Source organism: Danio rerio, chromosome 16, assembly GCF_052040795.2.
Source record: "Danio rerio strain M-AB ecotype USA chromosome 16, GRCz13ab, whole genome shotgun sequence".
Lineage (NCBI taxonomy): Eukaryota > Metazoa > Chordata > Actinopteri > Cypriniformes > Danionidae > Danio > Danio rerio.
In genome coordinates this window covers 30,404,815-30,430,996 of record NC_141036.1, presented here as the reverse complement: position 1 = coordinate 30,430,996, position 26,182 = coordinate 30,404,815, and the positions used below count along the sequence as shown (strand labels likewise).

The 26,182-nt window shown below is 34.8% G+C and overlaps 1 protein-coding gene across 8 annotated transcripts in view; it reads left to right on the top strand.

Moving 5' to 3' along the window:
• Positions 1-23,330, top strand: part of lipeb (lipase, hormone-sensitive b) — a 51,783-nt gene extending 28,453 nt beyond the window's left edge. For all 8 annotated transcript variants that reach the window (XM_087287083.1, XM_087287082.1, XM_087287086.1 and 5 more), the window contains 6 exons: positions 3,074-3,218; positions 5,646-5,873; positions 7,849-7,989; positions 15,494-15,735; positions 18,763-19,023; positions 21,335-23,330. In XM_087287083.1, the coding sequence (XP_087143209.1) occupies positions 3,074-3,218; positions 5,646-5,873; positions 7,849-7,989; positions 15,494-15,735; positions 18,763-19,023; positions 21,335-21,745 (1,428 nt within the window). In that variant the 3' untranslated portion in view covers positions 21,746-23,330. The remainder of the gene's footprint in view (positions 1-3,073; positions 3,219-5,645; positions 5,874-7,848; positions 7,990-15,493; positions 15,736-18,762; positions 19,024-21,334) is intronic.
• The last annotated feature ends 2,852 nt before the right edge of the window (positions 23,331-26,182 follow it).

The window sequence follows — 26,182 nt, the reverse complement described above, 5'->3', positions numbered from 1 at the left end:
AGGACCAAGTTTAAGGACCCCTGGTAACAAATAATTTTTCACAAATATTTCGAACATTGTTGAAAATTGTTAAAGAAGAGAGATTAGTTTATAGTTAGAAAAAGATGCCGAACTCCCATTTTATGAATGGGTATAACTTTAGGTGTTGTCATATTTCAACCAAAATTAAAAATGTAGTCTCTATTTACTCGCCCTTTTATTTCCACCCTTATGTGATGTATCTCCCAATGATCCATTTAATAGGAGCAAATCAACCAGAGGATCTTTTTCAGTTTCAAGAAATTATACCATTTAATATTTAACAATGAGTATGTTTACATTGGCAGCAATAATCTGATTTTAATATGATTAAGACAAAACTCTGATTAAGAGCCTACCTCGATTTTTGATTCATTTAATCAGATTAAGGTCTTTGTTTATCTAATTAAACAGAAATCAGATTAAGACATGTGGAGTAAGCCGATTTTAGTCATATTATTAAAGTGCAGTATAGACATGTGTAAACACCTTAATCAAACTATTACCATCGTGTAGGATTTTTGCCACATTTTGCGACAGGGTAGTGTATACACACGGCTGTTTGACACTTTTCTCTGCACCTCCAAGTCAGTAAAGGACCACAGACACCTGCATCGCAAAATGTGGAGGTTTTTTCATCATGTGGTGTGCGCTATCAAATTCCATTAAAGCAACACTACTCCAGCAGTTCATACTCTCATCCAATATCTTGTTTGTTACGGGGGAGATGCAAGAAATGTTCCTAAATGAAAGTGAAAGTGCCAAACTGCAGTCGACAAAGTAAAATGAAACAACTGTAATTACATGAAATTCTGGAGGAAATGTGTATAGCGTGGTGACGCAATGACGTTAATCAAATTATGTGTTATAACATGTAAATATATCATGACAGGAACATTTATATGTAAACACCTTAATCATATTATTATTTTATTCAGATTAAGTCAAATAATTTGATTACTGGTGTTCATGTAAACATAGTCATTTTAAGTTATATGAACGCCATTTGGGAAACTAAACTAGCCTCTACTTCATAACAGAGTATAATCCAGAGTGAATGCTTGACATACAAGAGACAATCCAATGCAATTTTCCTAATAATCTAAAAAACTTGTTTGCTATTTTTTGAAAGTGGCCAGAATCAAATGTACAAATAGTTCTAGAGCTATTCTAGACAGTTCTACTGATAATCTCTTGACTTTCAGTTTTCCCTGCTGTTTGTTTGAAGCATGTTTTTCAGAATTGTGTAGATTTTATAGTCTATAGATTTTATAGTTATAGTCTCCAGAAATTGACTGCAGTCACAGGGGGACCCCATCTCTATGTTTAATCATTTATTCACTTCAAGTAGTGCTTCCTTTGTTGAATGTACCAAACAGCTTCTTCGAAACAGAAAAAGATATTGGATATCATCCACATTTGATCATGTCTTGTGCAAAGTATGACACTGCTGTTCAGTTAAAGTATCACATTGTCACCATACTCATGCAAAATTCACCTTCACATCACACAAACAGTCAACAGCGGGAGCCTGAGTTTTTGACACAATGCATTAACTGCTTCAATGAGCGCCACTCAGCAATAGACAAGTGATATCAAATGTAACAGGCAGTTAGAACAACATGTTGTGACGCCTGTCAGCACACATCATGCCTTTAAACTACAAAAGACAGAGAGGGAGAACTAGCAAAAAGAAGTAAAACTACTCAAATATCTGAGAAGAAGTGTGCTCGTTTCCTAAATGTTTTCTCTTACATGAATGCTTGGCAATATGCAATCAGGTGGATATTTAGAGTGACAGACTCTACTTCAAATGAACATTTACTGTGGAGTTGAGGGCTGTAATTCAGGCTTTTCAGCAGATCAGTCACACCGAAACCATTAGAAAGTACAGGATGTCAGGACTGAGTGAGAAATTACTGCAGGGATGTGAGCTGGGCAAGCAGTGAGCAAATGTGCAGTCAGTTGTGGATTGACAGGAGGAAGGAAGGAGGGAAGGAAATGACAGTCTTATTGTTGTAAGGCTTGAAGCTTACGCTGGTATTCTGAACCAATAATCGGAAACAGAAAGCAGTTGAAGGATGGCGTGTTTAAACCCATTATTTATCTGACTCCATTCTAATTAATCTGACTCCATTAAAGTTGTTATCATCATTGATAAAGAGAAAGAATCTCAATGTCTTAAAGCAGGCAAAGTTGTTTATTAAGTTACATGTTTAAATATACAGGCAGTAGAAGGAAACAAACTAGCATACTGTATAAAGAAATTAGCTGTAACATATGCACTGCCGAGCAACAAAGACAGTTAAACTGCCTTTGTTAGCATATGAGGCTACGCACTGGTGTGCGGGAGATGCAGAGTAAAAGCCATTCTCCCAGATCAGTTACCTTTCCCTATTATACCCTGAGCAAAGCATTGTCAAACATGAGTGAAAACCAACCCCCAAAACCAGCTGGACGTGAGAGCAAAGTTGAAGAGATGAAATGGGGGAGAAGTACATTAACATACTCTCCTCAGGTCATGACGCAGCAAATATGTTGTAGATTGAAATACAATTAATCAATGTCTCTGTTGATTTCATCACTACAACACTGAAGTCATAAACTGTCAAATGACACCAAAAATGACAAAGTTATCTGAAAGAAGAACAAAAGCAGATGAATTGTGTATGGTGAAGAGCACATGGTTACTGTAAGCAAATGGCAGAGATGTGTATCGGAGCTGTGAGGAACTCTGCCTCACAAGGAAGACCCATCCCATGCTTGGAATGTCTCAGTAGTCCTTCATTAGTATAGAAAGAAAATTTTATAATATTTTCTCAGCTTACATTGTCTAACACTCAGGCCAGCATCACAGAAGAAATGCCGCTGTAAAAAAAAGCTTGTTTAGTTTAATATAAAGATTTTTATATTAAACTAAACAATCTACAAGCCCTGTAAATACAAAGAGAGAAAGAAAGGACTTTAAAGTGGAGACCTTGGTGTGAATTTTCAACATTTCTAATTGAAAGAAGCCATTTTAATTCTTTATCTTTATTTTCCTTCTTCTCTCCAGCCATATCTGAGGAGCTGGTCTCATGACCTGAATGCCCCTGTCCTTTCAGTGGATTATTCTTTGGCTCCTGAGGCTCCCTTTCCTCGGGCTTTGGAGGAATGTTTCTATGCCTACTGCTGGGCCATCAAGAACCACAACCTTCTTGGTAAGAGGAATAGCGGATTCTTTTTACTTCCTGATTATATTTAATGTTATTTGTTCTCAAAGTCACAATGCAATGGAACTAGCAACAAATCAAATCTTCTGCAAAAGAAAATTGTAGTTACGACTACATATATATAAAGAAAAATGTAATTTAAGGGATAAGTCATTTCAAAAATAAATATACACCATTTACTAACTTTTCTGTGGTTTCAAACTTTTCTTTTCTCTGTTTAACACAATGGTCTCAAACTCAATTCCTGGAGGGCCACAGCTCTGCAGAGTTTAGCTCCAACCACCTTCAACTCGCACATGCTTATTTGTCTCTAATAGTCTTGAACATCTTGATTAGTTGGATCAGGTGTGTTTGATTGGGCTTGGAGCAAAACTGTGCAGAGCTGCGATGCTCCAGGAATCTAGTTTGAGACCTATGATTTAACACTAAGGAAGATATTTTGAAGAAACCAGAAAACCTGTACCATTGATATCCATAGTAGTGGTGGGCAAAGCAAGGCTTCATGAAACACTGAACAGTCGAAGCAAATATGTCGAAGCTTCAAATAGTTTCGAAGCTTGTCTCTACAGTGACACCTAGTTGTTATTTTTTATGTATTGCTCTGGAACAGCTTCAACAAAGAAACAGTTGAACAAGGTTTTAAACCCCACATTGTAGAGTCGAAGTTTCAAGTGATTTAGTGAAGTGGTGAGAATTCCTGAGTAGAATTCAGAGATAATAGGTTTGAATCCAAGGTGATGCAGCTATGGATGGTATTTTTTAAATGCTCTGTTCTTGTAACTTGTTATGTTTTAACATTGGTCTCACATCGGAATTAACACTTTGTGAGTAAATATGTCTTGGTTTGGTCGTAAAAAAAATAACAATATTAAAATACATCAAGTCATAATTAACTCAAGTCGGGATTTGAACACGAAATATTTGCAGCACAGTTACTTTCCGAATTTTTCCGACCCTGTCAAGTGAAATGCATTTTGCCAGGTCTCGAAACGCTTATGAAATGACAGATGCTTTGAATGGTTTTAGTCACATGACCTTGTGTTTCGAGTCACTTTAGTCACATGAACCTGGTGTTTCAAATCACTTTAGTCACGTGACCTGGGCATTTCGAATCACCTTAGTCACATGACCTGGGCGTTTCGGATCATGCTTCGGTACAGCGTTTTGAAACACTTTCGCTTCGGGATCTTGACACGAAATGTTTGTTTCTCATCAACCGTCCCTAATTTATAATAGGAAAACAATTAATATAGAGGTAAATGGTTACAGGTTTGGAAAATGTAAAGAGTGAATAAATGATGACAAAATTTTCAGTTTTGGGTGAAGTTTGTTGAACTTTTATTCCTGACAGCTCATGTCAACATGAAAATATTCACATGTTGAAATTTCAGATTGATGACAAAATTAGAACAACCCTCTGCACTTTTGCCTGCTCTCACTTTGCTTACTGTAAATTTTAAAGGTTTAAAGTTTGTTTTACAACACAAGACTGAACGACATGCTTAGACACAATATAAATTTAAGAGATTCAATAACAAGATTTCCCATTTAAACTTATTTTTAATTTTTTTGTTTGAGTGAAAGTATGGTGCATTATAAGAAAAAAATCAAACAAGGCAGAGATTAGGTCTTTTTATTTATTTATTTTGTTTTTAATTTTTTACAAGATTCTTGCTTGGCTGCTTGAAGCAAATAAAATTTTGACCAATCAAAGCAAAGCAAACCAATCGAACAACATATGGCTTTTATATGTACATTTACTGTAGCTTTTATAAGTGCAAAACCTGCACTCTAAAGCCACCGAATAAAATGTCTTTCCTTCAGGCTTTCAGAATACATTTTGTGGAGAGATATTTTATTTTCATTTTCTTTTATTACCACTTTAATAAAACACTGAATACATTATTTACAATAATTGCACCATAAATCACCCAGACTACTTTTTAAATTATTTATTTTACAGATATTTTTCTTATATTTGTTTCATTCTGACACTTGAGTAGACCTTAAGAAAACTGATTAAGGTACAAGACAAGTGAAATCGGCAGACTTGACAGTCTGTCATACTGTTGTGATGTGCTCGTATCGACATCCCACAGGGAACAAAAAATGCCTATTGAAACTCAGCTCACACTCAGTCTGACTACAGCGGTGTAAACATATTCATCATTCAGTGTTCTCTCACCTCTGCTATCTGTCTCAGGATCACGCACACTAATAACTCTCTTTGGGCATTTTTTGGTGCGAAAACCACATCAGATCAGAGATAAAAATGAGACCCGATTTGAGGTTGAGAATTATAGAGTGAATGTATCTTCTTAATGCTCTAAATAAGCTTGTATTTGACCTATTGCTCAATTAAATGCCTGTTCAGTCCCTTTCTAAATCACCTTTATTGACCCATCTCCTCTTCAGGTTGGACGGGTGAGCGTGTGTGTTTGGCCGGCGACAGTGCTGGAGGAAACCTGTGTGTGACTGTGTCAATGCGGGCCGCAGCTCATGGTGTGCGCATGCCGGATGGCATCGTCGCTGCATATCCTGCCACTCTGCTCACAGTGTATGCCTCGCCATCCCGTCTCCTCAGCCTCATGGACCCTCTGTTGCCCCTCAGTGTGCTCTCACGCTGCCTCAGTGCTTACGCAGGTCAGTTTGGGAGCGTAGTAGGACTTTATGACAAATAGTGCTGTGTTGCGACTCAGGTTATTAGCGAGCTGGAACGGGCATGTCCAATGCGTAATTCATCGCTGGTAAAAGTTTAACATATTCCCAATTTCAAGAGTGTTGACACTTTAATGATGATGAATGAATTCAACAAGTAAAGTTAAGTGAAGCCACGCACGTCAGAAATAGATTAATAGGTTTGTGTTTTGTTATAAATTATTCGATTAGTAGTGTTTTCAATCATAGTGATGGTAAAGTCAAACCGGTGGCCCACAGCTTGTGTTTTCTTTGCTTGGGAGGTGAATTATAGTAAAGTAGACTTTATATTTAGTGCTTTTGGATATTATAAGTCAATCTTTCTTCTGTTTGGATGTTTTCTCAGAGAACAGAGCTGCAATTTAGTTAAAATACTTTAATTTTGTATTTTATTTTATGTCAATTTTTTACAGTTTTGCTGGACACAGTACATAAATCAAGTTGAATAGAAGTATGTATACATACTTAATTATTTTTACATTTATTTGTAAAAGTACAAAAGTTCTTGATGCTTTTTAATGTCCACCTCCCTAAAGTGTGTGGGGAGTAGTGTATATCTTTACATCTTAGGTTTTTTTTTTTGTTTTTTTTTTTACAAATTACTATGAATTGTCCAAAAGCTGGCATTAGTTTTTAAGAAAGATTTGAGATTATACAGACAGCTAATAGGTTTATGTTATTTCCAAAACTTGTTTTTCACTAAAAGCCACTACTATACAGGATTATTTAAATCAGTTAATCATTAACTGGAGTTTCACTCTAAACAGATAATTTGGACCAGGCATTAGCAGTTGGATACTCTCTGAATGGATCCATTTAGTGAGTTAATTGGCAGTTGGCAGAGACTCAAACTGTGGTCACACTGGACTTTTTCACCCTATAAACGTCCATTTACACGAATGACTCAAACCGGAAACGCAAACTTGTGCGACAAGTTTCACTGTTTGCTCAAGTTCAAGCTTGATGAGCTCTGACCTGTGAAATCGCATCACGTGAGACCAATAGAAGATCAAAACATGACCTCTCTGGACAGAAATTTAAAATATGGATTGCTTGCTTTTTAAAATTATTTAAAAAAAAATTTACAACATCATTTTGCATGCTCAAACTCTTATATGACCGTGGATCATTCTGAACAGATTATTTGAATCAATTAATGATTATCTCGAGACTCAATCTGATCGGATCATTTGAGTATTGTAAATACAGCAATGAAGTAAAAATACTGTCCACTACTGAATAACAGACTTTCTTTTACTTTTGGATTTACAAGAATCATACTAGAAATCATCAGGATTTACATAAACTTGTGAAGTTCATGCAGCGTAAAGTGAGTGCTGCATGAACTTCACATTTTATTTTTGCTTTAATGGTAGCATTGCTCAAACTGTGAATGGAATTGATGTAAACCAAAATAAAAATAATTTTAAATATAATAATAAAAATGTTTTCAATAGCTGTTTAGACTCAGAAGTAGCACTAGTGTCACCTTTCGATGCAAGAATTAGCATTTAAAGTTTGCATTTGTGCTGGCAAGTTCATATGCCTGCCATTGCTTATATTTGCTTAATTTTTTGGAGTAATTAAGCAGAATTGTAAAAAAAATCCTATACATTTTAAATAGTTTAGTACTTCTTTTACATTTTTCATTTTGATTAATTTTTTTATTTTGATTTCATTATTTTTAAGATTTTAAATTTGTAACAAAAAATGTGTCCTTTGTTTTTATTTGGTCATTTCCACTGTGTGACTATACAATAAAAATAAATTGAGTATAAATAAAATAAAATGAATCGAGAAATATTTTCGTTGTACTTTTAAGTATTTTTTTTATCGATTGATTAATCCCTTTACTTTCAGTTTCAATTTTATTGACCCCCTCTTGTATGTTTTTTGCTTTGTCTTTCTTTGCTGTGTGTAGGCACAGATCCGCAAGTGGAGAAGCAGGTGGAGAAGGTGAGCACTTTGAGCATGGTGAAGAGAGATGCTTCTCTGCTGCTCCGAGACTTTAAACAGGGAGCCTCCAACTGGATCCACTCTCTGCTGGACAGAGGCAGTGCAGGTACATGCATTTAAGTAAAACATTACGCTCGGTGTATCTAAAACAACATTTATCAATATGTCATTTTATGATTTTAATCCCTACACCCTCTGACGATGATGCAGTTGTAATAGTGCAGCTGGCTAATCATTTGATCTGTTTTAATTGGGTTTAAATTAACACACATGGATCCCTCGTAGTGCTCTGCCTTGCTTGATATAATTGGCTCCATGCTGATAATAGCCATTTGTTCCGAGCTATATGTGGTAGCTCTCCAGCTTGTGGTGCATGACCCACAGATGGTTTTGTGAAAAGTGCTCTTTCTGAGCGCGCGCTGACTGAATGCATCTGAATGGAGGCCTCGTTTCAATCTGTATCCATCATCTATGGAGGCTGCTGAATCATACCTGGAAGGCTAATATATGCAGACTGGGGAATTGCCTACGGTGCCTGTTCTCTCGACAACAGTCACTTTTTTATTATACATTTCTAACTCTGCAACCTTTCTCCTCAGTGGTCTTACTCATAGCATTTCATCTACGTTTGTTTAGCCACTGCTTCATTTAGTTACTTCCATCATTGTTTCCTTTAGTCGTCACTAGCTTTATTTTTCATATCCTGTTTTTAATGCACATTTTAGGATGAAAAACAGATTTTTTCATACAAACTTCCTTTCAGATTCTAAGAAAGCCCCTTAAAAATGGTGTTCGGTTAAGTTTAGAATATAATTTGCAACAAATATTTTAGAACATTGAAAGAATTTAAGTTAGGTGAATAAAAACATTATGCAAAGGATCAGAAATTGATTCTCGTGATCTCTTGTGGAACTTGGATGAAAAAAAATATCTTAAGTGGTTTCCTGACTTGCATAAATGCTATTTTTTATAGTTTATATGTTATTTATAGTTTCACAAATATATATACAAAATATTAAAGATCATAAAACATGTTTTATGTGACATTTTTATTATGCACATTTTAAATGGCACAATTTGTATAAACTGCAATTAAAAAAAAACCTTTACCAAATAAATTCTGTGATTTTTATTTTATTTAATTTTATTTTTGTAAAAAAAAAAAAAAGGATAACTATACTAACCAGTGTCTAACAGTGTTTATCAATTAAACATGATTTTTGATTAGGCTACTTTATGCATTGGCTAATGGTATTATATAAAATTGATTTCTTTTATTTTAAATTTCTTTTATCCACACCTAGGCCAATAGACTTTCTTTTATGTTTTACAGTTTTAACATTCACACTTTACACACTAAGTTAACGTTATTTAATGTATTTATTAACTTGAACTAATAATGATCAATACTTTTACAGGATTTTTTAAAGGGCACTCATTTTAGACCTTTTACAATATGTAAAATAAGCCTTTGATGTCTCCAGAATGTGTCTAAAGTTTCAGCTCAAAATACCCATCAGATTATTTATTCTAGCCTTCAGAATCTGCCCTTTTTGGTGTCTGAATACATTGGAGCTGTTTTTGTAGCCTGTGGCTTCAATTGCAGAAAAGCTGCTTCTCTCTGCCCAACATTCTCACATGCGTGTCTGCTACTCATGTGTCACATCAAACAAAACAGCAGTCAGTGATAGAGACAGACACAAATGAAGCTGAAATAAAGCTCATTCGTCAAAAATACCAAGTAACTTTATTTGTTGTATTTGTGGTGGAGTTTATTCAAGCCTTTCTGAAATGATGAGTCTTACACAAATGCACTTTGCAGTACACGCATATTAGCATTTACTGACACCATGGGGCCATGGTGATATGACATTTAAGAATTACATGGTGATTTTACTCTCTTTATTACGAACATGCTATGTTTTAAAAACGTTTTAAACCTTTAAAACAAATAAAAATTGCAGAGAGTTGTAACAAATATTTTAACCCCAGGTTATTTGCCAAATAATTGTTCTGTGGACATGTGTAAACATGCTGTTATAGAAACATGGTGCCTGTCAATCACTTCGGTGGGAGGGGGAAAGACACTCCTACATCACACTTTGGTGGGCCTCAAAATCACTGGGATTTGGGTCCTATTTTAACTTCAGGAAATTTAAAAAGAAAGTCTTATTGTTTTTTTTAAACAAATTCATGTTTGCTAACATTAGTTAATGCACCATGCGTTTACACGAACTAACAATGAACAATTATATTTTCATTTAATAATGTTAACCAACATGAATAAATACAGTAATAAATGTATTGTTCAGTGTTTGTTTCCTGTTAGTAAATATATTAACTAACATTAATTAATACAATCGTATTGTAAAGTGTTACAAATTTAAGATCTATAAGCTTTTTTAAACATATTTTTTAAATTACAATTTGTTTAACAAATATTTTATTAGGTGAATAAAAAATAAAGTATGCAAATGATCAGAATTGATGTGGAACTTAAGTGGTTTCCTGGCATAAATTGCATAAATGTTAATTTTTTATTATTTATCTATTGTGCTAGTTTCCCAGAAAATTAAGGGTACACAAAAGAGGGGAAAGATACTTTAGTGCATACAATGTGCAATTTGTGTGGAAACATATCTACCGAAAGATTTTAAGCTGAAAATAAATGCTAAGACAAAATTGTGGATGCAACTATATTAACATTCTGATAGATACAGAATAAATTATTAAATATATTGAAAACATTATTTTGTTTAAATTGGAGGATGTGTAAATTGACATTTGTAGGTAAAATATCCCGTCATTATTACTGCAGCCAATAGCAACACACAACAGCTGTTTACGGTGCTGTAATAGTTAAAGTGCAAACCATTTTGGATGCAGAATATTTAAGAAAAATGTTTTGGTTAATTGTTATGCTCCTGTTCTTATCTGCTCCATCTATTAGATGCACATGTGCAGACTGGGACACATTCATTAAAGTCAGTGAAGATGAACATAGAGTCTCTTGTGTCAGGATAATTACATTTATACCTTTAGCAGATGCTTTTATCCAAATTGACTTACAAAAAAGGAACAAAGCATTTGATTGTGTGTGGGGAGGCCTTTTTCAAATATGTGATGGTTTCAGCAGTTGAGGTAGAGGTAGTTGAGAGTTGGCAGATCATTTCACCAGAGAAGAGCAGAAAAGGGCAGGGATTTGAAGAGTGAAATTTTATTTATTTATTTTCATATTCTGAAGGAAAAACAGGGTGCTGTGGATTCAGTGGCCATGTCTGCCAGAAAGATATATTTGTAGCATAAGCCTAAGTACTTGGCAGAATTTGTCACATTTACAGGTAAGTGTACAATCAAACATGCAAGCTGCACATTAAGGAAAACATCCATAGGTCTATAATTTAGTTTGAAACACTTAATATAAGCACGTCCTGTTCAAGACTGCTTGGATTATGCACTGGCAGAAGCTCATCCTTCAATATTTTATTTTAATTAGATGTGCACAACATAAAACTGTATTCATAAATTACATCCTAGCAAGGAAATTAGTGATGAAATTGCATCCCAAAGAGAGAAATTCTGCACATCAGTGGTTAAATGAATGGTTCCAGTTTTATTGTGTGTTTGTTGCTCTAACTTAATTGTCAGGCTTGGATCTGAAATTTGTTGTGCGTTATAGTATGCTACACACTCCTTACAAACAGACAAGACATATGTTTAAATTTCACACTGACCTTATTTTGATTTAGGACAGCCTGATGCACAAATGAATGTTTTAATGTCATGACTTTCAAATCATTGCACAAAGTCATGATTCAACACAGGGTTGCGGTTGGAAACAATTTGTTTAGCCAGCCTTGTGAGGTTCTTTTGATAAGAAAGAACACATCAAGATTGTCAAGTGTCTGCCCTATTTTCTTTGAGCAGATTTTAATCTTGTTCATCAACCTTGTCTTTAGCTTAACAGACAGATTTAAATGCCAAACAGAATTGCAATACTGTAAAACACTCATAATCAGAGAGAATTAAAAGAAAACGTTTTGATGCTCCAAAAGATCTGAGATGATGTCTGAGATCTGCAGAAAATAGATTATTTGCAAAAAGTATTTTAAAGAATATTGATAACCCGTGGACATCTTAGGACAAAAATTTATATGGAATCAACTGTCTTCAAAATCTTTATAAGTGTTTGACAAAAGAAACAAACTGAAACAGTGATGGAATGGAAGATGAACAAACTACTTTTTTTTTCTCATGAACTGTCCCATTGAAACAACGTTCAATATATTTACACATGCATACTGCGGAAGACCAATAAGTAATATGGTACCAATATATACATCCTATTATGTCTCAAATGCACACTTCTGACTATCTCTGTATTAGTATTCTTTCTCAGTTCAGTTTTTATTGTGGTTTTGATTGTGTAGTCGTGCAGCTGGAATGAAAAGCTGATAATAACCATCTCAAACAAAGCAAACGCATGTCTGTTGATTTAAATGGGCTGCTATCAACCCCAGATCCCTTATCGTTTGAGTTCATTAGCTCACACAGTGAGTGAAAGAGTAGGGCTGTACGGGATGTCAATGCAGTGTGGCTAAAAGGCATCATTAGAGTGGTGTGACACACAACACAAAACAGTCTAATTGCCTCTTGATGGCCAAGGATTCGTTATTCACTATACCAGGATAGCAGAGAATATATTTTTTTAAAATGATTGTGGCTACGGGCTACACAGCTGTGTTTTGACTGCTGTTTTTTTTGTGTCTGTTTATGTCTGTTTGTATGGGGGTTTGAGGGGCCCTAATATTTTCCTGGATATCTGTTTAAAGCCCCACACACATAAACACACACACTCTTCACATTAGCCAGTCACATGCCTTACCTCTCCCTGGCAACTGTTTCCTGGCCAACAGCCTCCGCCAATGTCTGTGTGAGGGTCTTTGTAAACCCCCACCCCTTATACTTAAAATTCTTGCCCTCTGCCCATTTGTACTCCTTTTACATCTTTCGTTACTTTCTCATTTCGCCTTTCTGCATATTTGCATTAAGAGATGTTTCTGTACTGTAAGCGTCCCCGCTTTTTTCTTTCTTCCTGATTGCTTTGGGAATTCAGGATTGCCTTAGTTTTGTTTTTCCACCGTGACAATTTGGACCTCTTATTATTTTATGTAGACATTAACAAACCAATAACATTGGAGCAACATCAATACAAATATGCAACTACAAAAAAGACTCTGTGATATATCAAAATCAAAACACATTTCACCATATGGGTTAGCGCCACTGGTGCACAGTCTGCAATATATAACAGCAGATTGTGCAACAGTGGTGCAAACCAACACATGGAGATGTGTTTTAACTTTAGTGATATGTTTAACTTGGGTAATACATGTTTAGATTTATAACTACCCAAAAGCATTCATTCATTCATTTTCTTGTCGTCTTAGTCCCTTTATTAATCCAGGGTCGCCACAGCGGAATGAACTGCCAACTTATCCAGCACGTTTTTACGCAGCGTATGCCCCTCCAGCCGCAACTCATCTCTAGGAAATTCCCAAAATCAATTAAGTAAAAATGTACATAGTTAAATCCTTAACTTAAATCTTTACATTTTTCAGATTTCCTTATGTGTAGATCAGGGGTGCCAAAACCAAATATCATTGAGAGCTGTGGGCCAAATGTAAATATATCAAACTATATTCAATTAATGTTGCCATGGGTAATTTCCTGATTTTTAAAAAAAATAATATTTTAAAATAAATAGAAAACATTACTTTAAACCATATACAATAATGCAGTTTAACTTTTTAAAATTATAACTGCAATAAAAACAAACAATCACATTTATAACACAGTGGAGTTCAATGCTGAATACATTAAACATCATTCTTCATCAACCTCATTCATTATCCATTGTCGGGTGACAGTATGCACATTAAAAAAAAAAATCGGATTAATTTACATCATTTAATTGAAACATTTAATTTCAATTAGCTTTTAACAATACAACATCGAGACATCTCCATCATTCTTGCTTTCTTCTGAGATAGGATGGCAGGACAGGTAACCATGGGCCAATTTTGAGCATGACTGGTGTAGATAAACTCCCAGACAAAATCATCCCATTTAATCTAATATTATTGAATTCCAAACTGTTTATAATGGAGTAAAATCAGTCAGATTTTATGTGGAAATGTAACATTTATTTTACATAATGTCAGAAAAGTGGATAAACCCTGGTTTATATTTTTGCGCTGAGTAATTGGCATGACCTGTTGTTGTGCATTTATATTTCTGCATGCTGTTTGTTTATAATATAGTGCAATAACACTTCCAGGACGCTAGCTGCCAGTGGGTTTTTATGTTCCTCTCTGTCAAGTTTCTTCGCATGTCTTTTGTTTTTTCTGAACGCTACCTTAGAAGTAGCTCAAACTCGCTCATTTGGTGCATCAACTTTAATCATAAGGTAAACATAAAACAAAGCTTCCATCTGGACTTCCTTCACAGGACTCGACACTTGTAAATACTCACTCCAACGGGTTTGCACAATAGTCAGTGTTGCCAGATACAGCTGACTTTTTCCAACCCAAAAGCTGTCCAAAACCCGCCTAAACACACACAAAAAAACGCCCAAAATATTATATTAATATTTAATTTAATTTTCATTTATTATAATGAACCTAGTTATTTTAACTGTCATAATTTAGCCATACAGCAACCAATTCAGCAGTCACAGAACCACAATATAACTGGATCATCATTGTTGTGTAGATTACACTACCTATTAGAGTATGTTTTACTTTGAGGTATTTGTCCAAGAAATTAGATTTTAATAAAACTTTCGTTCACCTGCTCTTGAGGATGGGCCCACACGGTTTGCGCTATGCACTGGTCACTACTAATTGAATGAAGTAGGAGCACACATTTTGAGTTATGTTTTGTTAAATAAGTTGCATATCAAATTTACTTTTTTAAAACCGCCCAAATTTTGTCAGCCCGCCAATGCCATTTATACCCTGACAATCAAATTCAAAACCAACACTGCAGTAAAATCCAGCTGCAGAAGCGCAGCTCTCAGGTCCCGCCCACACTTGTCAGCGATACTAAGCCAACCAATCACAGTGCTTGCGCTACAGAACGTTGTGACGTGTAGTAAAAGTTTTTTGAGAAGTGCATGCTAGCGTCGGCAACTGCAGCGGCAAAAGCTATGCCTCCACACCGAAGCATACGCGTACGCTTGACATAGAAGTATTAATCTGCATTAATTCATCCAAATTCATACAATTTAATTTGTATGAAGACGCATTTATTTTTTAAAGAGGAATGCCCCTAACCCCCACCCCTTACCCTACCCCTCAGTGGAGACGAGCAAATCATACTTAATTATATAAAAGAGATCACACTGATCATTACGAATTAGTCATTAAATCAAAAAGTTACAATTGGCCATAAAATTGCTTTGGTATATCACAGTATTTAACACCAAATATTAAATATCGCACTTGTACTTTTTTCCATGCAGCACTAATATAAATAATTTCCATGACCAAAGTGACCTTGAAATGACTTTATCCAGACTTTTTTCTCTCCAATGTCTCGGTTTTCAGACGCAGTAAGAAAGAGTGTTTCAGAAGCGTCTCTGACCTCTCCTCACGTAGACCCTCCAGTGCCCCATGAAGGGTCTGAATACTCCCTGGAGAAGGGGACTCTGAGGAGCCAGACGTGCCAGGACCTGGGCACCCACACTAACAGCACTGCCAGCAACGTTCAGAAAAATGCCAACCACCTTAGCACCACCACTGCCAACCACAACTCCATCCCTGACATCACCATGACACCTGAGAGCAAGGTACAGCTCCTCATCCTGCACTTTAAACAGGTTTAATCAAATTCCTGCTTTCAGCATCTCCCTAAAGCTCCCACAGTGTCGAAGGTCTCTCTTTTACAGATTGCAACAGCCAGTCATATTAATCATCAGGCTGATTTGCATTCTACAAGGATGCCAATCTGAGCTATGCAGCATCCATCAAGCTTTTTTTCAAAGCTTTATAAGTGTGTGAAACACATGCCATGTTTGCGCTGATTAATTTGCAATCTAAAGTGAGAATGACCGAGGCATTAACACTTAAACACGGTTGCTTGAATAATAGTTAAACATAACATTTAAATAACAGACAGCCTCATTGTTAGTACGTTTATGTTGTTTATCCGGTATGTTTGCTGGAGTCCAGCACAGATGTTGGTAGGGAGTATCAAATTGCCATCGGTGGCTGAAAAACAGGAGTTTGTTATGCCATAATTAGCATCAGAGTCAGAGCCGTGGCAGAAACACACACTGTCTAATGCACAGAATTAACTGGCCTCTTAACACTGCCTAGTTTTAATAGCTTGCAGCAAATTGTTGATCAGGTTATTTTGGTTGGGTACAGAGTGTGCAAATGAAACTCATTTGCTTTTTTTGGATTCTGTGCAATTATTTCAATGTATCCCTCTCTGTCACACTTGGCGAAGGAAGAAAGGGTAGTGCTCGGTGAGTTAAGTGCAGTTGTGGAACTGAGAAGGATTCTGCTGTGATGGCGCTCGAATTTTGCATGCCATTTAGTTCAAGTATGTGTTAAAATCCAGCAGAGCATCCCATGATAAGATGACGTCAAATGGATGAATAATTGCAGCCAGGATTTGAAACGGTAATTTCTGCTGCCTGGTTCAAATGAATCATTTTAACCTCTCTTAAACTCCTTTGCCATCTGCTTTCCTCATGTTCCTTACAAATATGTGCTGCCCCATCTAATACTATTTACATATATTTATATATTTCTGTCTCCAGTTGAATTCATACATATTTAAATATACACATTTATTTACAGTATACACACAGAATATGATTTTCTGATTTATATACATGGGAAAAAATATTACGCGCAACTAAACTGTATATACTTCCATGTTTAAAATAACATTTTTTTGTGAAAACAAAATGTAAAAAAATATGGGTGTAATAATATACAATTGTAATACACTATATACAGTTGAAGTCAGAATTATTAGCCCCCCTGAATTATTAGCCTCACTGTTTATTTTTCCCCCAATTTCTGTTTAACAGAGAGAAGATTTTTTCAACACATTTCTAATCATAATAGTTTTAATAACTGATTTATTTGATCTTTGACATGATGGCAGTAAATAATATTTTACTAGATATTTTTCAAGACACTAGTATTCAGCTTAAAAGGCATTTTAAAGGCTTAACTAGCTTAATTTGGTTACCTAGGCAGGTTAGGGTAATTAGTCAAGTCATTGTATAATGATGGTTTGTTCTGTAAATCGAAAAAATATATATATAGCTTAAAGGGGCTTTAACATATTTTGAACATAAAATGGTTTTTAAAACATTAAAAACTGCTTTTATTTTAGCCAAAATAAAACAAATAAGACATTATTTGGGAAATAGAAAAAAATATATCAAACGGGGCTAATAATGCTGACTTCATCTCTCTCTAAAGAATGATTGATCATTCTACATTTCATTTTTTTGGGCAAAGTTAAAATGACAATTAAAATGTAAAATATTAGTTTCATAGTCATACCTTTCAAGATTTTAATTGTTATGTAAAATATTTTTGCACTGAAGAACATTATACTGGGTTTTGTCTATAAACTATTGCAATACAGTTAAGATAAATACAGTAAAACTTTTATTATTTTAATGTTTGAAAATCTGTGTTTGTCTATACATTAGGGCTGCACAATATATCGTTGCAGCATTGATATCGCAATGTGTAAATCTACAATACACACATAAAATCACATCTGTAATGTCAATAATTTTAACCTTAAAGTGAAAGTTTGTTATCCACATTTGTTTTAAGGCCTGTGACTCTGTCAGCATTTTAAGCAAATATAAGCCATTTGGGCACAATAAATTAAATGTTTGTACAATTAATTGTATTTATTTTTTTAATTAATTTGTATATTTGCCCTGTTGTAATTACCAATGCTTGTCATGTTTTTATTATTTCTTTTTCAGCTACGCTTCCCCCCAAAAAAATCCTAATCAATCTAAAATTATGAGTTCTTTTTCAAATGGAGCTATTCGTAAAACTGTATTCATATCGCAATATAACTATAGCACTAAGAGAATATTGCAATGTCACTTTTTTCTAATATTGTGCAGCCCTAGTATACATAGTAGAGTTTGAGATCAGATTTTGTTTAAAAGAATTAATACTTTTATTTGCAAGGTTGCAATACGCCGATTCAAAACATACAAGTAAGGCTAATTGGATGCACTAAATAAAATGTACAGTTAATAGAAAAGGGTAAGACCAGGGTGAGCCATATACTTATTAAGGAACCGATATTGCATTTCAGTGTAGCATACAGTGTTCAGCATGTACAATATTATTTTTGTGCATATACATTAGATTAGTCAGTACTGAAGCCAAATCTGCAGCTTATCTAGCAAATAACTTGCGATACCAGTCCAAAAACTAGTGCACACAAATTTATATGTTATAGAACAACATTAAATGAAAATTTAAAAACAGGAAAAATCAAGAGAAGCAAAACAATGCAAAAAAATTTTGTTGAAGTTTAGTATGTTGTATTTTTATTATTTTTTTTATTTTTAATTTTTTAATTTTGCTTAAGTTTAATTGTATTCTAAATATGTTTGAGTGACTAAAATATTATTTTTTATAAATATATCTGTTTAATAAATCAGTTTTGTTTAAATGCACCAAAATACATTGCCTATGTTCACTGAGAAATGGAGAAAAATATTCATTTTCAAATTGGGGTGTACTCCATTATGCTGAGTACTGTATAGTTTGACTTTGTTCATGGACCCAGTGGTCATATTTTATCTCTCTCCTAGCCTGAGGATGTGAGTTTCTACCTCTGCAAAGAAGTGGATCCTTCCATGTCAGAAATTTTTTCATCAGTGGCCATTCCGCCCCCTGGTGGTGAGGAGGACCCTGAGAGACCCTGCGAGTTTCCAGAGGGCTTTGAGCCTTTGCGTTCCGAGCAGTTAGCAGAGATGAACGTACAGAGTTCACCCATCGTCAGAAACCCCTACATGTACCCCCTTCTGGCTCCAGACAACATGCTAAAGGGACTGCCTCCTGTACACATAGTGGTAAGACAATCAAAAGGCTTCATGAGAGATTTGATGACCAGCTGATATGCTTAAGGCAAGACGCTACAGGTGAACGTGTTAAAAATGACCTAATAGTTATTACCATACTTCAACTGTTGATTGATTACATTAAGAATCGAAGACAATTTCTGTCTTATAGGTTTTCAGAATGTTGTTTAAATATGCAAATGAGGCATTGCTTTATTAAATATGTACTAATTTGTATGCATATCTAGTACATTAAATGTTATCAGGTTCAAAATTCTTCTTTGTTTTTTTTATATTAGACAAAACAGTTTTAACTGAGGAGTTTTTTTATCCATAATTCATAAAATACATCTAGTCTTTGAAATGTCTTTGAAAATATGTATTGTAAAATAAATCTACAGATACAAATTATTCAAGTGTGACAAATGAAATGCCTAAATTGCATTTTGGATGATTACTTTACCATTGACAGGTGCTTGAAAAAAAAGTTTTTGAGACAACCTAATAGGACAGTTCACCCAAAAATGAAAATTCTTTAATAATTTAATCACCCTTTACTTGTTTCAAACCTTTGAGTTTCTGTTAAACAAAATATAATTTGAAGGAAGCTGTAAAAAAACATTGACTTAAAACATTGACAAAATGCTTACACATTGCTTAATACATACAGGATATACAGCAATACACAAATATCTTTACAAATAAAAAAGAATTAAAGGATTAAAATGTTACAGCATTTTTTATTTACTACATAAATATAAAAACAACTGCCTTCGTGGCTTCATGTCGGGGGGCTTTTTCAGGTTATTCATGACAATTTCTCATTCAGTCATTTTCTTTTCGGCTTAGTCCGCTAAATTAATCCGGGGTCGCCACAGCGTAATCAACCCCTAACTTACATTTGGATAATGTTATTATTAGTATTATTTATTATATGCTTATTTATGTTTGTTTTAATAAAAACAAGTTTAGATTTGTCCACCTGTCAGGTTTTGGAGACATGCGTCACCATATGGGGCATAAGAATAGGATGTGTGTTTGGATATAACTCCCCTTTTTCACCACACTTCATTATTATTGTTAATTTATTTGTTTGCTGGAAATTAGAACTGAATTTAGAAATAGTTTTGAAACAAATCTTTGCACTTGACAAAAAAAATTAAATATGTAGGCTAATGAATGTCTTCAGTGGAGTGCGCACAACACAGTTTTCTTATCCTTAAAAGTAACAGAGTAAAGTAAAAGGTAAAAGTAAAATAAAGAGAAAGTAAAGAGGCCAAATAGAGAAGGCTCGTTATTTACCCTCACGCTGCAGATGGTCTGTTTTCTCGCTAATGTAGCATTCATTTTTTCCACTTACAAAGTCATGTCATGCCATGTAAATAGCAAATGTGCCATGGTGCTATGCAACTGATGCCTCAAGGGAATGGGAGAGGAGATTTTGATCGGTTTATTGCACATTATACTCAAAACACACCCATAACTAGGCCCACACGGAATCTGCACACGCAGAAATCAGCAGATTTCTGCAGATCTTTAGCCCATCACTGAATCTATTTATTTACTTGTGTAAGTGTTTGTAAATTTATATTTATTCAGTTTTTTTATAATTCTAGTAATATTATTGACTAATATGAAAAAGGTCAGATTATTTATTTACAATGAAGTTCATAAAGTAATATTTTCTGTCTATCTATTATATGAAAGACTTTCTTTGTTTACCAAATAAGTGGATCTAATTGGATTTGCATTGTAAACATTAAATAACAGTTAAAAAGGTATTATTTTTTATTTCTTATAAAAAGTTTTTAGTTACGATACTTCTATAATCATTTCACATAAATCCGCAGTTTTTTTACAACATTTTTTGCAGAAATAGCAAAATGGCTCCAGATTCTGTCTGGCCCTACCCATAACTCGTTTAGAAAATAAGCACAACCCTGTTAGTCCATGCGCCGGGTGCAGAGTGTATTTTTCTGTTTTAAAATAGCAAAAGTGTATTCGGACACTTGTACCCTTAGACTTTGCACCTAGATCATTAAAATAGAGCCCTTAGTGTTTGTTTTTTCTACTATGGAAATTACAGAAAACTACAGGTTTTGAGCAAATTTTCTTAAAAATATCTTCTTTTGTGTTCAAATACAAAACTTAAAAAGTTTTAAACTATTTGCGGGTGAGTAAATTGTGAGTAAATTTAACTTTTTCGGTTCCCTTTAAGAAAATGTGTGTGTGTGTTCTTAATTTTCGGTATGACAAATAATTTCTAATGTTTCGTTCCTATTTTATCCTAGACACATATGCCATCTATCTCACCCTTTCTTAGGCCTGTCATCTGGACCCCATGCTAGACGACTCTGTGATGTTTGCCAAACGACTGCAAAATATCGGTCAGCCGGTGACCCTGTGTGTTGTGGATGACCTTCCTCATGGCTTCCTCAGTCTGTCACAGCTCTCAAGGGAGACACGAGAAGCTGCTAACGTCTGCATGGAGAGAATCAAAGATGTCTTCACCATGAAAGACCCTCCTCCAGAGATGCGCAAGCACCGAAAACTGGAACGGACCAATCCAAAGCCTTCTGCTACCAAAAGAGACCACACTCTGCTTTCAGAAGTGACTGCGCTGGAGGAGGAGGAGGGGCTCTCTGTCACAGGCGGGGCTTCTGTTGTGGAAGAGGCGGGGCTTACAGGTTTTTACACTCCCACTAATGCTGAAGCTGAAAAGATTTTGGCATAGGAATTAGTATTGAATGATACCAAAAAAAAGTGGACCAGAGTATGGTCATGTTATGTGAATAAAACTGTGATTATAAGAAAAACTTAGAAATTAGTTATTTAATTATAACTTACATGTGACAGTATTAAAGGGATAATTCATCCAAAAATGAACAAAAAATTATAATTTATTCATTCTTCATTGTTCTAAACCTATTTAAGTTTCTTTCTTCTCTTGAACGCTAAAGAAGATGATCTGAAAAATGTTGGAAACCTGCAGCCATTGACTTCCATAGTGTGAAAAACAAACATTCTTCAAAACATCTTCTTTTGTGTTCAAATAAAATAAAGAAACTCAAAAAGATTAGTAACCACTTGAGAGTGATTAAATGTTCAATATTGGGTGAACTTTCTCTTTAATTATTTATTAATGGAGAACAAAAATATATAAAATATATATATATAGCACCAGCTTTATTATTCAAATGTGTATTTATGCACTCCCTTTACATCTCTTACCACTTTGCCTTTTGTTGCATTATACCAGCACAAAAACTAATATCCTGCCTTGTTGTACAATCTTGAAATGATCATAAAATGAAAAATGGATGTACAAACCCAACCCTCACACCTTATATAGCACTAACTGTTCTTATACATTAATGAATTCAGTCTACAAGCTGTGATTCAATATTAAACCCGTGTGATACAATTTATACTCCGTAGAATGCATTGCTGCTAGGCATCCTGGAGCTCACTGACGAAAGCATTTATTAATGGTTGATTTTTTTTTCTGTTCTTTTCTTTATAGCAGGAACTAAATTATAATATGGTGTTACTCTGTGTATGGTAATCACCCTTTATTAATTTGCCTGCCTCTTGGCTCCAGAGGATGTCTTGTGTGAGTAGCGTTTGAATGGGATTTCGGATGCTGCTTTGTCCTCGTACGCTTCTGTGGTTGTTAAATGATGTTAATCGTGATCAAATCCCCACAAGCATTCTGTGGAAGGACAGCTTAAGTTACACAAAGCTTTGCTGAGTTTGTGATAAAGGGTTACGTGTTCTTTGGTGTTCAGTCTTGTTCTAGTCAAAGTCTGTTTCACTATTGTCCTGTATTTAACGGCTTTATAATGGAGTGAAGAATTGTTTGTTGTTTGTAAATGTTTACTTGAAAATGTATTTTCATCCAAAAATGGAAATTTATCTTCTTTTTTTTTGTCTTATGTCATTTTAAGCCTGAATGACTTTTTCTTACTTATTTTCTGAACACTGTTTCAGCTGTTTTTGACAATGAAAGCCACTGGGGTCTGAAATAAACCAGCATGAGACTCTAATGACATTCCTTGTTAAATTGAAAAAAAAAATATTTTGAAGAAAGTTCTTTGTGTTTTTTTATTTTATTTATTTATTTATCTAAAATAAATACTTCACTAAAAGTCATACAGGTTTGAGATGACAAGGTTGAAGAAATGGTAACAGAATGTTCATGGGTGAATTATCTTTTTAACCTAAGTAGCTCACTCAAAAATGTTATAAATGATCATTTACTTATTATGGTGGTGTTCTAATGCCATATGTCATTTTTTATTAAACTACAATATGAGAAATTTGAAGAAATATAAGCTTATAAATATAAGCTTTTTGTTGAAAAAAAAAACATCTTTTAAAATTAATGTTGATGAATAATAATTGATGTATCATGAACACATGCAGAATTCAAACACACACACACACACACACACACACACACACACACACACACACACAACCTGACAAAAGTCTTGTCGTTGATCCCAGTTGTAAGAGCAACAAATAATAACTTGACTTCTAGTTGATCATTTGGAAAAATGGCAGAAGGTAGATTTTTTTAGATGAATCATCTGTTGAACTGCATCCCAATCATCACAAATACTGCAAAAGACTTGTTGGAATCCACATAGACCCAATATTTTTAACAGAAATTAGTCAAGTTTGGTGAAGAAAAAAAATCATGGTTTGGGGTTACATTCAGTATGGAGCATGCAAAAGATCTGCAGAGGGGATAGCAACCTCAACAGCTTGAGGTATCAAGACAAATGTGCTACCCATGACATTACAAACTACAGGAGAGGGCAAATTCTTCAGCAGGACAACACCCCTCATACTTCAGCCTCCACATCCTAAAAGCAAAGAAGGTCAAGGTGCTCCACAATTGGCCAGCCCAGTCATCAGACATAAACATTATTGAGCATGTCTGGGTTAAGGTGAAGGAGAAGGCATTGAAGATGAATCCAAAGAATTTTATTGAATTCTGGGAGTCCTGCAAGAATGCTTTTTTTTGCCATTGCAGATGACTTTATTAATAAGATATTTGAGTCAATACAGAGATGTGTGAATGCAGTCCTCCAAGCTCATGGGAGTCAAACACAATACTAATTATTTTCCCACTGCACCATGACTTTATATTCTATACTATACATTATTTCTGTTACGAGACAAGATTTTTGTTTAATCAAAGTCAGACCTTACTGTCCTAATTAAAAATCTAGGCATGATCATATTTTATTTTGCTAAAATAAGCGTAATCTAGAGGCCTTTGCCTTTCATAAAAGCCACTTCTGATACCAAATGATCAACTAAAAGTCAAGTTATTATTTGTTGTTCCAAAAACTTGGATAGGTGACAAAGACTTTGGTCAAGTAGTGTGTGTGTATATGAGAACACCACAAGTTTTAGTCACAAATAAATGTTTAATTTTTAATTTATGGTGAACTACTCATTAAGGAGTAAGTTCTTCCTGAATCGCAAATTCAGATTTTTCTCTACCTTCACTTGTACCAAAACTCTCTTTCCTGTTTCTCAAAAAAAGCCATTTATTGTTTATGCTGGTTTTCATTATTCTTTTATAATATCGTCTTTTGAGTTCAACAGAAAAAGGAAGCTCATAAAGCATTGGAACAATTTGAGAGCGAGCAAACGAGTAAATTTTTATTTTTGGATGAACTATCACTTTAAGTTACAAGTGCTGTTGGAGTGGTATAATTAAGATTTGTTTATTGTAATCATGCTATAATCTCATCATTTATCTGTTAAGTTAGACTACTTGTCAAAAAAAGACAAGAATATATATACACAGTGTGCTATTTTGAAAACTGGACAAGCTTGGAGAGCAGAGAAAATCAGCTGTACCTCTCTATCTGAGCCTTGACATGTCACTGCAAAATTTCCATTATTTCTCCATCTCCCTTTCCTTCACTCAGTTTGTTTCCCTCTGTTCACAACCGTGTCATGTGTCCCAGTGCATGCTGACCCATTTTAAGCACACTTTTCAATTCTCACCCAGCCCATCCTAGAGGTATTTTAAGCAGACTCCCTCAACACTCAGCAACCTTGAGCCAATGAAATCTTTCAGCCTGCACATGTGTGATACACACTGCTGTGACTGCATGTCTCTATTTCCAATCAGGTCGCCTCTTTCCCTGGCACTAATTGACTCCTTTGACTCCCAAAATTTTGGCACTCCATAAAATGTATTAGTGGCGTGTGGGAGGTTTGGTCTTCTGCAGAGTTACAGTGGCCTGACCTCCTGTAATGTCTTTAGAGAGCACACACATCCTATTTAAAGCACTCTCCGGCTTATTATCGAAACAACAATGGGTTATAACTCCACTCGCTGTCATTTTATAACTCGCTTTGTTCAGCAGCACAGTGTCTTTTGGGGCTGTGTATATATTCTGGAGAAAAGGGCTGATTTATCGGCGTTTCTATGATTGGATTAGGCCAGAGCTAAAGTCGAGCTTTATCTGCTGAGAGAAAACAATTCTCCATCTAGTGCTGATTGCAGCATTCGAGAGAGTTTACGAGAGTGTCACAATATAAAAAGATTTGCCTGCTCGCTCTTTCCTCTGTGTCAAAAGCTGCTCCATTCTGGTGACAGATTTGAAATGCCAAATCGTGGATAGTCTGCACTTTTTGTTTCACGTGTCTTGACAGTCGCTGTTCCTGGTGTACGTGTCAGTTTGGTTCTGTTTATGGGTGGAAGACAAATAGGCAGTAAAAAAAACATTTGTAGAAAAAATAGATATGAAAACTGCTGTTTGGGTAATATAGGAGGTCACTAACTATCAATTCCTTCATTTTTTTTATTTATTGACATTTTACTGTACAGATATACTGTAAAAATGTCCTCTGGTGTGACATAGGAAAAATTAAGAAAAACAAATCTTACTAATATACAAATAGGGTTTTATCAACAATGTTGGGCCCTTATCTTTATACAGCGCTATTTATTTTCTATGAAATTTAGAATAATATATATATTTCTTTATGACTTGTCAGATATGTTGAACATTTTCAAAGGACAACAAAACAATTATATAGGGATTTGAACAAAGTTAAATATGTATATAATTAGGCTTCAGTCACATGATCTTGAATGGGGTTACGTTTTCAGTGGAATTGCTGATTTAAAAAAGTCCCT